This window comes from Neofelis nebulosa, chromosome X (assembly GCF_028018385.1).
Source record: "Neofelis nebulosa isolate mNeoNeb1 chromosome X, mNeoNeb1.pri, whole genome shotgun sequence".
NCBI lineage: Eukaryota > Metazoa > Chordata > Mammalia > Carnivora > Felidae > Neofelis > Neofelis nebulosa.
Window position 1 is genome coordinate 36,554,334 of NC_080800.1, and position 17,987 is coordinate 36,572,320.

Genomic DNA, 17,987 nt, shown 5'->3' on the forward strand with positions numbered 1-17,987 from the left:
ATAAGAGAAAATACATTTACAGTACTATATTTATGGTGAAAAAAATCCATGTATAAGACCACGTTACTTCAAACCTTTATTGTTCCGGGTGTCAACTGTACTTGGGTTTTTGGTTCTTCTAAACCAGTTGATAGTAAGTTGTAAGCATGATCCTTTATCCCATCACACACATACATGTGCTTCATTGTATCTGCCAAGAATAAAGACACTTCCTGGGGTGCCTGGGTGGCTCAGCCAATTAAGCGTCCGACTTTGGCTCAGGTCACGATCTCACAGTTTGTGGGTTCAGGCCCCTCATCGGGTTCTTTGATGACAGCTCAGCCTGGAGCTTGCTTCAGATACCGTGTCTCCCTCTGTCTCTCTGTGCCCTTCCCCTGCTCACACTATGTCTCTCTCTCTCTCTCTCAAAAATAAACATTTTAAGAAATTAAAAAAAAAAATACTTTCCTACTTCTACATAATACCATTATCACACTCAATGAATTCAATTATTAAATTTAATACTGATTTAATAATGCCTAATATGGGGTACCTGACTGGCTCAGTCAGTAGAGCCTGCGACTCTTGATCTCTGGGTTGTGAATTTGAGTGCCACATTGGGTGTAGATCTTATGAAGACAAAAAAAGGAAAATAAATTATCTACCTTTAAATATTTTTAAAAAATAAAAATGATGCTTAATACTCATCATTATGTATTCTGATTTCCCCCAAAATATTCTTTGTAACTTTTTTTTTTTCAATGCCAGACTGGTATCCTGGAAGGAACCACAAGAGGTGATTACCTCTTTAGTTTTCTTTAAAATAATGTCCCCAACTTGTCATGATTTTATGGCACTGAAATTTTTGAAGAGTTTAGACCGGTTGTCTTGCAGAGTGTCTCTCACTTTGATTTGTGTGATTATTTCCTCATAATTAGGTTCAGGTTAAACGTTTTTTGGCAAGAAAACTACAGTAGGTGGTATTAAATGCTTCTTATGGCATTATATTGGGAGATACATGGTATCAGTTTATCTGATTATTGGTGATATTAACCACCAATTGATCAATTGTCTTAGATCTATTCATTATGAAAGTACCTTTTCCCTTTTGTAATTAATGGTTGACTACATGTTTGAAAGTTTGGGGACAATCAGTGATAATTTGAAATTAAGTACAATGGATTGGTGTCATTTCCAATGGTGAAATAAATTGATTTTTTTATTTTAAACTCAACTGTATCAAATGTGTTAAATATAATTGGAATAAGATGATTTACTATGTAGAAAAAATGTTACAAATACTGTATCAAAAGACAATTCCTCTACCACATTTAAAATACATTTGTCATAATTCTTGCTTAGAATGCTTTCAAACTTCTATTCTCTATGTCACTCTGTAAATAAAAATTAGATGTCATTAATATTTTCCAGCAGTGTATAGGTTTTTAGCAGTGTCTGGTCTCATTTTTGTGAAACACCCAGTCGAAGACTTGTTTTCTCAAGATTGGTTTGCATACTTTACTCATTACTCAGACCATGTCAAACCTTTCTCTTTTCACTTGGAAAAAGCAGTTTAATTAAGATTAAATAGGGGTGCCTGGGTGACTCAGTCAGTTGGGTGTCAAACTTTGGCTCAGGTCATGATCTCACAGTTTGTGAGTTCAGGGCCTGCATCAGGCTCTCTGCTGTCAGCTCAGAGCCTGCTTTGGATCCTCTGTCCACCCCCCCCCCCCCCGTCCCTCCCCCACTCATTCTCTCATGCTCTCTCTCAAAAATAAACATTTTTTTTTTAAATAAATTAATCTCTGCACTGTACCTATAACATGAAATTTAAGCAAAATGAAAGAAATAGTAATTTATAACCTCTACCTAAGAGTGAGATCCACCACATGCTGTCTTCAAGTAGAATCAGAATGCATGCACTCACCATGTTACCTGAAGCAGCCAGCTTTGTTGGATCCCGTCATACCTGTCAGCCACACTGGCAGTTTACAGTGACGCCTCTTGCACTGGAGTGCACTTTCACTCTGAGCCTCAGTTTCTCTCCCACTACACTCTATACGTAAAGAGCGTTTATTTTTTTTTCTACTTCTGTAGTTGGGGGGGGGGGAAATGTGTTTATGTATTGTCATTTGTGGTGTATCCCTTTTCTTCCCCTGAAAAAAGATTGCATATGTTGTTAGAGTATGACATGTTACATATTTTATTCCATTTATTTCTTAGGCTTTGGGGTGAACCTGTTAATCTGCGCGAACAGCATGACGCTTTAGAATTTTTTAATTCATTGGTGGATAGTTTAGATGAAGCTTTGAAAGCCTTAGGACATCCAGCTATGCTAAGTAAAGTCTTGGGAGGTTCCTTTGCTGATCAGAAGATTTGCCAGGGCTGCCCACATAGGTAAGTGCCGATTATCTATTTAAATTGTACTGTTGATTTACTAACAAAAATAAAACCTTGATTATGTACAAGAGTGGAGTATGCCACCAATTTATATGCCTCAGACTGGATGAATTACAGTGTGGGTACCTCACTATTGTGGGTTTCGATTTTGTGTGTGGTGGTGGTGGTGGCTTCATGGAGGTTTTTGGTTCTTTGTTTGCTTGTTTTGGGGATTTCGTTTTGGTTTGGGTTGGTCAAATAACTTTTGGTTCCTTTTGATTTATGTGTGGTCATTCCTGGGGAAATCAAATAACATTTTGCATGTAGCTACAGGTGTTACTTATAAATTTGCCCTTTATGTTAGAATTAAAGTAAGTAAGCTTAGGAAATGACAGGCATGGAGTACTATTTCCTCTGTAAGTGAAATACTAATTTTTAAAAAAAATTTTTAAATGTTTATTTTTGAGAGAAAGCGTGAGTGGGGGAGGGGCAGAGAGAGACGAGACACAGAATCCGAAGCAGGCTCCGGGCTCTGAGCTGTCAGCACAGAGCCCAACGCAGGACTGGAACTCAGCCCGTGAGATCATGACTGAGCTGAAGTTGGACACTTTAACCAACTGAGCCACTCAGACACCCCTAATTTTAAAAATAGCATTGATTATGGTGGGGTACCTGGGTGGATAAGTTGGTTAAGCGTCCAACTCTTGATTTTGGCTCAGATCATGATCTCATGGTTCATGACATCTAGCCCTACATCAGTCAGGCTCTGTGCTGACAGTGCAGAAACTGCTTGGGTTTCTGTCTCTGGCCCTCCCCTGCTTGTGCTCTGTCTCTCTCAAAATAAATAAACATTTAAAAATTAAAAAATAGGGGCGCCTGTGTGTCTCAGTCGGTTGAGCGTCCAACTTCAGCTCAGGTCATGATCTCACAGCTCATGAGTTCGAGCCCCGCGTCAGGCTCTGCTGACAGCTCAGAGCCTGCAGCCTGCTTCAGATTCTGTGCCTCCCTCTCTCTCTGCCCCAACCCACTCGCATTCTGTCTCTGTCTCTCTCAAAAATAAAATAAACATCAAAAAAAAAAAATTTAAAAAAATTAAAATTAAAAAATAAAACAGCATTGATTATGGTGTGGATATCCTTAAAGTATGTTTTCAGTAGAAAACAAAGCAAGAGTTGACTGAACAAATTGTGGTTTTGACTTAAACGGGAAATTAAGGGCTCTTACTGAAAATAGTTAAACGACTGTTATAGTTCACTCTTGTAGGTACACGTTTATCCCTGTCAACATGGAAGTTTTACTTTGGAACTTCTCTTGCATGTTATTGATTAATGTTGCTTTCATATCACTTTTCACCAAAATATCACAGTAAGACAGTGTTTTCTACAAGCCCAAACATTATTATATATAGTGTTGTGTGTGTATATGGCTGGTGGGAGTGCTTCATAATTTTGGTCAAAGGGAAATGATTGGTGGAGAGGTAATGAGAAGTTTCTGTGAGGTTAAACCGTTCACTCAGAACAAGACCCATGTATTGTTCATGTAGCCTGGACAACTTTTGGTCCTTTTGGAAGACCTTTTGCATTACGTGGGCAATAAAACTGTCATTTTAACCTTTTGTTTTTAAAATAGCCACCTTTTTGGTCATTTATTCTAATCAGTCCTTCTTGGTTTGTTTTAAACTTGGTTTTGTTATGTTTTCAAAGTTATTTGGAAATTATTGCTTTTCTTTGCTAAGTGAAAATGTCCAGAGAGCACGATCATAGGTAAGATCCCTAAAGTTCAGATATCTGCTCCACAACTAAGCTAGTTTTGTTATTAGCACATGCCAGAAGGTTATGTAAAGAATCCCAAGTCTGTCTGTTTTAGAGTATTATTTGTGTAGATCACAGGTTAACAAATTGTGCACCATAGGTCAAATCCAGCCTTGCATCTGTTTTTATAAAGGGTTATTGGAACATACCCATCTCTTTACCTGCTCTCCGGCTTCTTTCCCTGTAACAGCACAGTCACAGAGACCTCATGGCCCAAGAAAAGCTTGTAATCATTACTTTTTATAGAAAAATGTTGCTGGCTTCTCATCTTCAAGTGCCCTACTTTTTAAGTGAAGTCATAAGTTTTGACTCCTTTTTTCTCTTTTATGGGTTGTTCCTTCATTATAATAAGTAGCAGTACACCTAATATCTACTTCATATTCCATTTATGCCACTTAAAAATACCTTTGTCTACCTTTTTTCCCCTAACTAAACTGAAAAGCCCTAAATATAAGGGACTGGCTTCAACAGTGGCTATTCCAGAGTACTTTTATCAAAGGCACTTTGAATATATTTGTTGAATGAATTTGATGGTTGAGAGTGTATTCCCCACATCCCATGTTCTGAATTTATGGAATGTGTCACCTCAGAGATCTGAAAATCCCCTTAGTAGAAAATTTCCACAAGGTGAGATTCTGTCTCTGATAGTCGACCTTTCCCGATGTTTCCAGATGTTGATGAATTCATGCTTTGGTCTTGGCATGTATTTAACCACCTAAACAGGTGACGGTGGAAGCAGCCCAGTAGACTGTAAAGACTTTAAGCTGTGAAGCTGGACAGACCGGCTTCAAAACCGTTTTGCCTCGTCATCTTGACCAGATTAACCTTTCTGACCCCTGTTCCTTCATCTCTGAAATGGAGATGGTGCGGGTTTGTCATGAAGACCAAAAACCCGGTGCATAGATCGTGTATAAACGACTTAATGTGGTGCCCAACACTGGATAAGTGACCCAAAAACATGTCATTTATTGCTAATTTTCTGTGGCTTACGGGTTTCATGTTACGAGTATCACAAATTTAGTTTTCATTAAGTCTGTAACTAAAAATGTTTAGAAAACTAAGAAATCCTTTTTGATTATTTCTTAAACGATACCTTTAGATACGAGTGTGAAGAATCTTTTACGACTTTGAATGTAGACATCAGAAATCACCAAAATCTTCTTGATTCTTTGGAACAATATGTCAAAGGAGATTTATTAGAAGGTGCAAATGCATATCATTGTGAAAAATGCAATAAAAAGGTATGACTTATCCAGGTTTTTAAAGTAATTATGTTTACCTTTAATGGATTTGAAAGTTGATTGCTTTTGTCATCAGAGTTCACCCTCTTTTTATTCCCTACCCTGCTTTGTTAGAGTGGTAACAGAAGGTAGTTAAGATAACTGATATAAAGGTTTTTCAGGGATAGAAGATTGAGAGAAATTAGTGCCAGAAGGGCTAGGGAAATGGGTGAGAGTGAACATTTTAGAAATCATAATAGTTTCATACCACATTCTCTTCTTGGAGTTCCACATACTCTTTCCATCCATGTCCAGCCAAACTGCGATTGAACCCCTCAAAGCTATAGAGCTGGTGGGAAAACATTTCTCCTATCATATCTAGTTATTGTAAGGACCAAGAAGTTTACTGAAACCTTCATTAATTTGGTCACATCAGATTTTTAGGCCCACCTAATAAAGTTTGATCTCTGGGCACTTACAATGTGTATCTTTCTGGGCTCCCAAATTTTCTCACGTCCCAGTCACCTGTATTGTTTTGACATTTGCACACCACCTAAGGAGATATTACAGTCTAGAGGTGGAGACGAGAACTGTAAAACCATACTGCCTGTCACCCACGCTCTGAGGCTTGAGGCAAGTGACACCATCTCTGTGCTGCTCCTGATCCCCTCCCCACTCACCCCACTCTCCCCACTCTCCCACTACCATTCAGTCGTTCCTGTCTGGTGGGCTGTTAAGATTAAACGTGCTACTGCTCAGGCAGTACTGAGCATACTATCTGGCACTTAATGGCCCAGGAAATACTAGCTGCTATTACATTTCTTCAGTTGGCTCAAAACAAAGCACACCTTCATTAGAATAACAATAAGTGTCAAACAAGTAACGCTGATTAGATGGCAGTGACAATATAGAAGCCAGGCAGGCAGTGAGTAATGTCTGCCTCACTACTGTTTGCAATTTGTAACAAGTGGCATCAGCTATTTCCATATTAGTGTTAGCATTTTTTGAAATACCCAGTGTGACAGAATCACCTTGATTATATTCATTGGCATGTGTTTTCATTTATAACCTCAGATTTGTCTTAAAGAGGATTTAATGCTATAATTTTCTAGGTTTTTTTTTTTTTTTTGCAGTGGATTATAAAAGAACATCTAGTAACTTGCTCTGTTTATTTTAGGTTGATACCGTAAAGCGCTTGCTAATTAAAAAATTACCTCCTGTTCTTGCCATCCAACTGAAACGATTCGACTATGACTGGGAAAGAGAATGTGCAATCAAGTTCAATGATTACTTTGAATTTCCTCGCGAGCTGGACATGGAGCCTTACACAGTTGCAGGTGTCGCAAAGCTGGAAGGGGATAACGTAAACCCAGAGAGTCAGCTGATACAACAGAATGAGCAGTCTGAGAGTGAGACGGCAGGAAGCACGAAATACAGACTCGTGGGTGTGCTGGTGCACAGTGGTCAAGCAAGTGGGGGACATTATTATTCGTATATCATTCAAAGGAATGGTGGAGACGGCGAGAGAAATCGCTGGTATAAATTTGATGACGGTGATGTAACAGAGTGTAAAATGGACGATGACGAAGAAATGAAAAACCAGTGTTTTGGTGGAGAGTACATGGGAGAAGTGTTTGATCACATGATGAAGCGCATGTCATACAGGCGCCAGAAAAGGTGGTGGAATGCTTACATACTTTTTTACGAACGACTGGATACCATAGACCAGGGTGATGAGTTGATAAGATACATATCCGAGCTCGCTATCACCACAAGACCCCATCAGATTATTATGCCATCAGCCATTGAGAGAAGTGTGCGGAAGCAGAACGTGCAATTCATGCATAACCGAATGCAGTACAGTTTGGAATATTTTCAGTTCATGAAAAAACTCCTTACATGTAATGGTGTTTACTTAAATCCTCCACCAGGTGAGTATCAAGAATTTAGCTTCTTAGGGGTGCCCGAATGGCTCAGTCAGTTAGGCGTCCGACTTCGGCTCAGGTCATGATCTCACAGTTCAAGCCCTGCGTCGGGCTCTGCACTGACAGCTCAGAGGGTGGAGCCTGCTTCAGATTCTGTGTCTCCCTCTCGTCCTCTGCCCCTCCCCCTATTTTGCACATATGCACTCTCTCAAAAATAAGTATTTTTAAGAAGTAAGCTTTCATTTAAAAAAGAATTTACCTTCTTAGTGATGAAGCAGAACTCTTAATTTACTTGCAGGATTTCCTACAGGCGTCGACACATTTGCATTTTTACTTTGGGCTACTTTAAAGCCATATTTCAGATGACTTACCTTTGAGCAGCATGTATTTTCTTGCTATTTGGAAAGAGAGGAGCTTTTGTTTATTATACCAATTTGGTTTTGACTCCAGCATTAGTTTGAAATACCCTTTACTGGAGTAAGAATTTCATAAGTAGCCGGGTGGGGTGCGGTTAGCAAAATTAAGACTTCTGGAAATCAATGGAAATGCAGACTTGTTTGAAAATGGAGCTTAGACATAGAAATTGGCTTGTTTGTTTTTAACGTATCTGCATTTTTTTATAGGGCAAGATCACCTGTTGCCTGAAGCAGAAGAAATCACTATGATTAGTATTCAGCTTGCTGCTAGGTTCCTTTTTACCACAGGATTTCACACCAAGAAAATAGTCCGTGGCTCTGCCAGTGATTGGTATTACTTTGGGTTTTCATTCCTATTATACTTAGTTTGGTTCTTTAATATATGGCTTTATTTTTTTCAAATCATGATAATGTTGTTTCAGATCTAGAATGCAGAATACAAAAACTCTTGGTAGCAGTAGTGAGAGAAATCATACTAAAATAATTATGTGGCCTTTTTATTGTTCAGAAGCTGGCTTTTGCTTATGTTCTCTTGTGTCATATCTTTGACATCCCTGTACAAAATATTACAGGATGATACTTGAAAGTCTAAGCTATTTAATGAAGAAATTACTAGTTTTAGCTTCCCTAGATTAAATTCTGCCATAGATTAAAAACATAAATAAAATGAGTCTCCTAAATTACAAACTGTGAAAGTATAGAGGCCATTATAATACCTCGATTTAATGATTTTTATGTGTTCATCTAGTGGTAAGATGTCAAGGGAAGGTTGGGGGAGGGATTGTTTTTGTCATCGAACCTAGGAATGGTTTGGTAATGAATTTGTAGCTTTCATTTCTCTGTGTTGTCACTTTGTGAGAATAGACCAAGTTGTAGTAATCCTCTGTCATTTTCATATTGGTACTGGAAGCAACCATTGCTGGTTCTCTCCCTCCAGTAGTAAAAGAAGGTCTTTGATTTTTATTGGGTTCATAAAGACCCAAATCTGTACTATATATGAGACACGTCATTGAATTGGTATTCATAGATTTTTGTGTTTTGTCTTAGGTATGATGCATTGTGTATTCTCCTTCGTCACAGCAAGAATGTACGATTTTGGTTTGCTCACAATGTCCTTTTTAATGTTTCAAATCGCTTTTCTGAATATCTTCTGGAGTGCCCTAGTGCAGAAGTGAGGGGTGCATTTGCAAAACTTATAGTTTTTATTGCACATTTTTCCTTGCAAGATGGGCCGTGTCCTTCACCTTTCGCATCTCCTGGACCTTCTAGTCAGGTAATTGCCGGGTTTTCTTTCTAATGATTAAATGCTTACAAATCTCTTTCCTGGAAGTTGAAGTCACAAGTATATGTACATCTGTTTCATATGTTTGCCTAACAAATGTGTGTGCACACACACCATACCACTGATGTCTAGGAGTTCCATTAAAGGTACTTCGCAGCAATGAATAGCTATTATTGACTGTTCATTCAGTTACATACAGTGGCTTAATTATACATATTGTTATGTAGGTTATTTCTAAAGTTGTTTTTTTTTTTAACGGACTTGCATTTATTAAAAATTAAAACAGCATGGAAGGCTCTATAATGAAATCTACCTCAGATCTTCATTCCCTTTCCTAAGAAGCATCCCTTTTTAATCGTCTCTTGTGTGATTGTTCCTTCCAGAAATTTCTGCCTGGATTGAACTTACTGTGTGAACACACGTGTGTGAGTGCACGCGCACGTGGATCCCTTTTTTATGCAAATAGAAGTACATTGTACCTATATCTTGTCACTGAAAAATAGCCAATGTTTTATCCTTTACAGGCTTATGACAACTTAAGCCTGAGCGATCACCTACTAAGGGCAGTTCTAAATCTCTTGAGAAGGGAAGTTTCAGAGCATGGGCGTCATTTGCAGCAGTATTTCAATCTGTTTGTAATGTATGCCAATTTAGGTAAGAATTTAAGTTTTTATGATTGTTTTAATCTATTAACTGGCAGAGTCTTTTAAGCCACGTAATGAAACCTTCTTTACTGCACTTTTCACTTTGTACTTTATTTATGTGTATCTCTGCAATAGACACAGGTCAGGATCTATGTCTTAGTCATATTTTTAATGTCTGGATTTGAAAATACTGATTCCTAGGCCCCATCCCACACCAACTGAATCAGAATTCTCAGAGCTAGCACAAGGAATCCACCTTTTCAAAAAGTCCCCAGAGGGTTGTGAATATTCACCAGGTTTGGGGAAAGGACTTACTCTGTACGTAAGTTTTTGTTGAAGTAAACTAAATTAAAGTTAGAGATAATATAAATATTCTGTTACCCTATTATTTATGTTATTATCTCTGTTTAACAAGACTTTTCTTTTCAAAGCAAGCTTTCTAACATCACCTGATCAGTGATTCAATAATACTTACCTTAAAAAGTATGTTATCCTATCTTATATTTAGTCTCTGTTGTTTTTGATTGTATTCAAATTTTGGTGTTTCTCCCCAACTCGATTGCAAAACTTTGCGCACTAACCTCAGTAAATGTCAAATGAATAATGAGGAATATTCAGAAATCCTTCCATTGACATTTTGGTGTTTGTTAATTGGCTTCGTATGAGGTAAATTTCCTATGGTTGAGGTCAAGAGTCACATGCTCTTCTGGCTGAGCCAGCCAGGTGCCCCTAAAATTATAAAAATTTCTTACCGACCAAGTGTTAGTGCACTGATCCCCAAATGATTTATTGAGACATTCCATTTAGAATCTTAGCGATGATAACATTTGGCCAGATTGGGAACTGATTCAAAGACTTAGGTGATTTTTTAAATAACTTCTTTAAAAGTTTAAAAGGAAAAAAAATATATATATGTATATCCAAAATTAAGTTCCAGAAATACTTAAACATCCCTGTCATTCCATGTTTGTTTTGTATGTGAACCTACTGATCACCAGTTGATCTCTGGCTCTTTTAATATAAGCAACATTCTACTTTTTGTCTCTGTAATTGGTTTTTTCCTTTATCTCTCCATACTAGAGATGCTTGGTTATTTGTAGTTGAGAAGGGAGAGAGTATTTATGACACAAACAAGCAAGTGCAATCTGCATTTCAAACTATGAAATATCAAATTTAGGCATTCACAAAAATCCTATTTTGTTCAACTCTCTTTTTTAGGTATTGCCTGTTCACAAACCATACATCATTGGTCCATAATGTAATTAAAATTTCCCTGCTAAAAGCAAATACAGATCCGTAAACTTTAACATGAAATTCTTAAGACCACATATGCTTTCGGGTTCAGAATTATTTAGATTTAAGAAAGGTAAGGCGGTATATATATCACACATTATGTAACATCCCTACAGCAGGATCCAAGACAGCACCTTAAAAACATACACAATATTTCTGCAGTAAAACACGAATAGTGTTAATTCGTGGGGATAAATGAAGACTAGAAATAGCCTCTTGTCACTTCAGGCTAGCTTTTCCCAGCAAACACATTTTGGCACCCAACTTTATGAAATAATTTTGTTTATATTTATGATAAGAGCTTTTTGAATCTCAGGATTTCAGATAAGGGATTGTGCACCTGTATTCATTATACCTTTTGGAATGTGACAATTAAAAAAAAGTGTCTTGTCTAATGGGGTATAGAAGCAAATAGAAAGATAACTGACATAAAGTATGTTAATGGTTATAATAGGGAAAGTACAAAGTGCTGTGGTAGTATATCACAGGGATACCAGATCAGATTTGGGGAGTTTAGGGGACTTAATGGAGAAGTTGATGTGGGAATTAGTTGCTGAGTTTTCCATCCAGAGTGAACAGCAGATGCAGAGACTTAGCATAAACTCAGTTTGGATGAAGTGAAAGTTATTCAGTCTAGAATTGATCTAAGGTGGCGATGGCAGGAGCACTGGACAGGATTCTCTGATCAGGATATTGTGGCAAGCCTTGTGAGGGATTCTGGACTTCATCCTGAGGGCATTGATGAACCATGGTAAGAGTTTTTAAAGGACATACCTTGTAGAAAGATCATTCTGACCACAGTGTGGGATGGATTGTAGGGAAATGAGACTATAGATTGTTAAAATGATCTATAGCAGAAGATCGTTGTGGCCTGTACTGGGGAACAGACAGTGGAGTGGGGGGGATCCAAGTGGACAGATTCTGGTACTTTGCAAAGTCAGTAGAAATCAGCGATTGGATATTAAGGAGAGGGGAACACAGAAGAGATAGATGTTAAGAGTGATGCCAGCTGGGAATTTACCCAAGGGATATAGGAGTGCTGATGCATATAGGGGCACATGTACCCCAGTGTTTCTAGCAGCACTTTCAATAATAGCCAAATTATGGAAAGAGCCTAAATGTCCATCAATTGGCAAGTGTATAAAGAAGATGTGGTTTATATATACAATGGAATACTACTTGGCAATGAGGAAGAATGAAATCTGGGCATTTGCAGCAACGTGGATGGAACTGGGAGGGTATTGTGCTAAGTGAAATAAGAGAAAGACAGATACCATGTTTTCACTCATGTGGATCTTGACAAACTTAACAGAAGACCGTGGGGGAGGGGAAGGGGGAAAAAACAGTTACAGAGAGGGAGGGAGGCAACCCATAAAGAGACTTTTGGATAGTGAGAACGGACTGAGGGTTGATGGGGGCTGGGAGAGAAGGGAAGGTGGGTGTTGGGCATTGAGGAGAGCACTTGTTGGGATGAGCACTGGGTGTTATATGGAAACCAATTTGACAATAAGTTATATTTTGAAAATTTGCCCAGGATTCCAACTGAATAGATAGTGGGGGCCATGTATGGTGGGGGGGGGGGGGGACCGGAAAGACATGGATAAGGGGAGTGAACGTTCAGTTTGGGCAAATTGAGTTTGAGCCTATTGGATACCCAAATAGTGATGTTCATTATTCAGTAGAATATTTAAGATATTTGTCTGTAAGTCTTCTGGAATCCTCTGGGTGAAAATAGCTGGAACATGAAGCCATTAGAGTGGGTTTGATCATTCAGGATAAGCATACAGAGGGAGAAGATAGCCTCATGTGGGAACTTTGAGGCGCATTGATTTTTCAGAGATGGAGGAAGGAGGACTCACAGATGAGACCGAGGAGAGGAGGTTGAAAGAAAATGTGAGAGGAATCCAAGTAGGAGAGGAAGTAGTTACAGTTTAGAACTATTCCTTAGCTTTGCTCCAAGAAAGGGGGAAGAAGCCAAATTTAGGCATGGTTTTCAAGCAGCTTAGCTGTGGAAGAAATTGGAGAGGCAGTTTACGTAAGAATTCTTGTTTCTCACTTAGTTTTCATTATCCTCGATGGCACTGTAGGTTAGTCCCCCCAGACGCTCGGGCCATAGAAGGTGGTCGTTTTCTTTATGCCTGGTTTGACTGGAATGTCCTGGTCTTTATTTCACCATCTCAAAACTCAAATCCGATTAAGTGACATAGCTTTTCCGTTTGGTTAAATAATTCTCTGAGTGCTAAGAGTGGTCTTGTGATGATAAAAATTACAAAAAAATATTTTATGTAACCACTGTTATTACAAAGCCCTTACCATCTGAATTTTCTCTTTTGTAATTCTTCCCGCTTCTTCGTCTTTCACTGTAGGTGTGGCAGAGAAGACACAACTTCTAAAATTGAATGTACCTGCTACCTTTATGCTCGTATCTTTAGATGAAGGTCCAGGTCCTCCAATCAAGTATCAGTATGCTGAATTAGGCAAACTGTACTCGGTAGTGTCACAGCTGATCCGCTGTTGCAACGTCTCTTCAAGAATGCAGTCTTCAATCAATGGTAAAATCAAATGCCCCATTCTTTACATTGGGTTTTAAATACTGCTGGCCATATGTAGTGCCCAGTTAATTACTTCTAATTCTGAAGATGTTTATAAAAACAAGAGTCTGACTATCTGTGCTTTGGAATATTTTGTAATATTTTGGGTTCTGTACCTTTTTCACATGTTTAAAGGGGATCTTTTTTTGTCTACTTGCTACTGAGGTTGATACCTTATGAAGTAGTTTACGAATTAACTTTTTATATAGGAAAATGGCAGTGTTGGCATTTAAAGTTTGCATCTTATCATCTTGGTCTATCTGGTTATTGTAATGCCTGATACTCCTTTCTTCATTGTTTCATTGTACTTAGGAATATTGATTTAAAATGTTACTTTTTGAAAATACAAAATTCATAAGCTGTTTTCTGTGGTGAAACCTGTAGATTATTGTGGAGAAGCCTATTCATTTTTCATTGATGACAAATCTGTATTCTAGGTAATCCTCCTCTTCCCAATCCTTTTGGTGATCCTAATTTATCACAACCTATAATGCCAATTCAGCAGAATGTGGCGGATATTTTATTTGTGAGAACAAGTTATGTGAAGAAAATCATCGAGGACTGCAGTAACTCGGAGGAAACTGTCAAATTGCTTCGTTTTTGCTGCTGGGAGAATCCTCAGTTCTCATCTACTGTCCTCAGTGAACTTCTCTGGCAGGTTAGGAAAATAAACATTCATACGTCTCTATAATTTGTCATTTGTCATTCCTTTAAACAAGTTATTTCACCATGTCTTTCCTGATTTTAGGTTGCATATTCCTACACTTACGAACTCCGGCCCTATTTGGATCTGCTTTTGCAAATCTTACTGATTGAGGACTCCTGGCAGACTCACAGGTTTGATCCTCTTTTTTACTTGCCCAACTTTTAGACTAACTGAAATTGCCAATCAGCACTTTTTTTTTTAATACCTCCTGGAGATCTAATAAATGTGTCCTCTTAAAAGCTTAAGAGTGAATAAAAAGTTGCCCGTGTTGCATGCTTACCACTAGCTGTCAAATTTTTTTTTAATTAAGTAAAACTAGCATAAGCTTTTGGTAAATATCTTAATTTCATTAATGACATGCTAGGGTTCTTTTAAAATTAGTCACATGAGGTAAGGTAACATTTGGTTATCTAAAAATAGTCCTTAGGTAAGTTAAGCACAGTGAGTTCTCATTATTCATGGTAGTTACATTTTCTAAAGTTGCTGTGAACACTGAATGGGGGAGTGCTGAACCAGTGCTCCTGGGGGAAATAAGGGGTTGGCTTCCTGCAAGCCTCTGGTTGTGTTCGTGTCAACCAATCTATACGTAACCTTTTTTAAAGTGTGCTTTTTTTTTTTTTTTAAGTTTATTTCCTTATTTTGAGAGAAGAGAGCAGGGGAGGGGCAGAGAGAATCCCAAGCAGGCTCCACACTGCCAGCGCAGAGCCCGACATGGGGCTCAAACGCGCGAAACCGTGAGACCGTGACCTGAGCTGAAACCAAGAGTCGGTCACTCCACCGACTGAGCCACCGAGGTGCCCCCTTCTTTTTTTTTTTTTTTTTTTTTTTAACTGAGGTTATCCAGCATAACTGTCCCCTCAGGCTTTCTCCAGAATTCCTCCATTTGTTCTTTCTGTCCTAAAGTTTAATGTATTATCTTTAATCCCAAGAATTATACAGATGATGGTGAAGTATGGAATTAGTTGACAGAAACAGTTCAAAATCTATATAATGGACCGCCTCCCATCTGTCAATATAATAATTAAAACAGCAACTTGAAAACAAGTTCTATAACAAAACACTTAAAGAGAAGTTACAATTTTGAGTCTTAGTAGGGATTGCAAATGCCAGAATTCATGAATCCATATTTCCAGATTATCTCCAAAATTACCATCGTAGATTCAAGTCATATTACTGTTTGTAAAAATAGCCTTAAACCAAAAATCAGTTTTCAGGAGACAAAAATCAGTAGTTCCAAAACTATAACCGTGTATTTTGAGCACTATCCAGTACCCTTCTCAACAGGATTCTAGGATTTGACATTTTTCTTAAGAATTGTTTTTAAGGGGGGCACTCGGGTGGCACAGTTGGTTAGGCATTGGACTCTTGACTTTAGCTCACGTCATGATCTCAAGGTTCATGAATTCAAGCGCCGCATTGGGCTCTGCAATGACAGCATGGAGCCTGCTTGGGATTCTGTCTCTTTCTCTCTGCCCCTTACCCCACTGTGCTATATCTCTCTCTCAAAATAAATAAACTTATTATTTTTTTTTGAAAAAAGGTGTTTTTAATGGAATCTTTCACTCTTTTCATTTAAAAATGTTATAAGCATGTATAGCTTTAAAACATTTGGTTACATCTTAGTTCTCTTGAGTTATTGAAGCAAGCAGGAATGGGAAAGGCATGTGTGCTGGAATAAATATGGACAGTTGAGTTTTGTGTAATGAGATTAGTAAGGTATTGTTACTATGAATCACTGGCCCAAGCTTGAAAATAATTTTCTCATAGTGAGCTTTGAGTTCATTCGGTAAGCAGTGTATGAATATTTACAGAGTATCTGTCTACCATGTGCCTGGCACTAGCAGGCATTGGGGAATAAAGCAGGCAAAGATAATATTGATCAAAACAGTATTTGAAAGCAGTTAATACTAATGGCAAGAAGATGTGATGTGGTAGAAATAATGCCTTATACTTCATTATCACTTGAAAAAACTGAAGGCAAAAACAGTATACACTGAAGTGTTTCAGATTAAACAGCAAGAAGCCTGTACATGATTGATTAGTCTGAAATTATTAAACCTTGCAAAATTGCTGAAGTCATGATTTCCAAACAAAAGATTTCAGGAATGCATGTAATGCAGAAACAAAAACCAAACTTGCGGTTTTATTTGGAAACATTCTCCTAAGTAAAATTTATGGTTTATGTAAGGTTTTTTGTTTTTTTGTAATTCCTGACTATACAGGTAGTGTTTCTTTATGGAGGTTAAATTCACCATTTTAACTGGTTTAAAGTATACAATTCAGTGGGTTTTAGTACATTCACTGTGTTGTACAATCATTACCACTATCTAATTCCAAAACATTTTTATCATTCCAAAAGGAAACCCCATATGCAATTAAGCAGTCACTCCCTATTACCCCCCCATCCCCCAGTAACGACTAACCTGCTTTCTGTCTCTGGATTTGCCTGTGCGCTTCATATAAATGGAATCCTATAAAATGTCCTTTTGTGTCTGGTTTCTTTCACTTGGCATAATGTTTTCAAGGTCTTCTGTGTTAGAGCATCTGTCGGTACTTCATTCCTTTTTATGGCCAAATAACACTCCATTGTACGGATATACCACACTCTGTTTATTCATTCATCCATTGTTAGACTTTTGGTAGTTTCTACCTTTTGGCTGTTGTGAATACTACGGTGAACATTTGTATATGTGTTTTTTTTTTTTTTTTTAAACCTCTGTTTTCGGGGCGCCTGGGTGGCGCAGTCGGTTAAGCGTCCGACTTCAGCCAGGTCACGATCTCGCGGTCTGTGAGTTCGAGCCCCGCGTCAGGCTCTGGGCTGATGGCTCAGAGCCTGGAGCCTGTTTCCGCTTCTGTGTCTCCCTCTCTCTCTGCCCCTCCCCCGTTCATGCTCTGTCTCTCTCTCTGTCCCAAAAATAAATAAAAACGTTGAAAAAAAAAATTAAAAAAAAAAAAAAAACCTCTGTTTTCAATTCTCAGAGTAGAATTGCAGGAAGGTAAATTTTTTATTTTACTTTTTTTTTTTAGTTAAACTGCAAAGTATTTATAACATAGGATTTACCATTTTAACCATTTTTAAGTTAGAATTCATTGCCGTTCACTCTGTTCATAATGCTGTGTTACCATCACCACTATCCATCTCTAGAACTTTCTCATCCCAAACTGAAACTCTGTGCCCATTAAACCATAACTCCCCATTACTTCATGTCTTCACGACTCAAACATGTTGTAGCATGTGTCTTCATTTTATTCCTTTTTAAGGCTGAATAATAATCCACAGTGTCTATACACCCCATTTTGTTTACTGGTGGGTGAGGTTTTGAACACAAAAGAAACAGGGTGGTTTTTTGCCGCTATAATTTTTTTAAGTTGCTTATTGAGGTAGGGGGGAGAACAAGAAATCATTGACTGTATATTGTTCTTTTGGGACTTGGCACAAACTGAAATGAAATCACCCATCTTTGGCAAATCAGCTAAATTGTAGTAGTATTGGTGAAAATTACTTTGTCGTATAGCACCTCATGATTAGAATTCAAGGTCATTTTGTACTTCCAAATTATATCACTGTGTCACAGTCACTGATTTCTAACTTCCTAAAGAAATGCAGCTTTATAAAAGGGACTGACTTGAAGCAAACTCTTAGGTACAGCAGTTATAACATTAGTTGTTAACTTTAAGTTTGTATTACTCTTAGTGTCCTAAATTCACTTCCAGTAATGTATTTGAATTACATCGCAAAAT

At 38.0% G+C, this 17,987-nt stretch overlaps 1 protein-coding gene across 2 annotated transcripts in view; it reads left to right on the forward strand.

Moving 5' to 3' along the window:
- Positions 1-17,987, forward strand: part of USP9X (ubiquitin specific peptidase 9 X-linked) — a 131,894-nt gene that overhangs the window by 109,023 nt on the left and 4,884 nt on the right. For both annotated transcript variants that reach the window (XM_058714409.1, XM_058714410.1), the window contains exons 33-41: positions 2,203-2,376; positions 5,269-5,410; positions 6,567-7,320; positions 7,938-8,061; positions 8,778-9,003; positions 9,537-9,666; positions 13,316-13,501; positions 13,978-14,198; positions 14,289-14,377. In XM_058714409.1, coding sequence (XP_058570392.1) covers positions 2,203-2,376; positions 5,269-5,410; positions 6,567-7,320; positions 7,938-8,061; positions 8,778-9,003; positions 9,537-9,666; positions 13,316-13,501; positions 13,978-14,198; positions 14,289-14,377 — 2,046 coding nt within the window. The remainder of the gene's footprint in view (positions 1-2,202; positions 2,377-5,268; positions 5,411-6,566; positions 7,321-7,937; positions 8,062-8,777; positions 9,004-9,536; positions 9,667-13,315; positions 13,502-13,977; positions 14,199-14,288; positions 14,378-17,987) is intronic.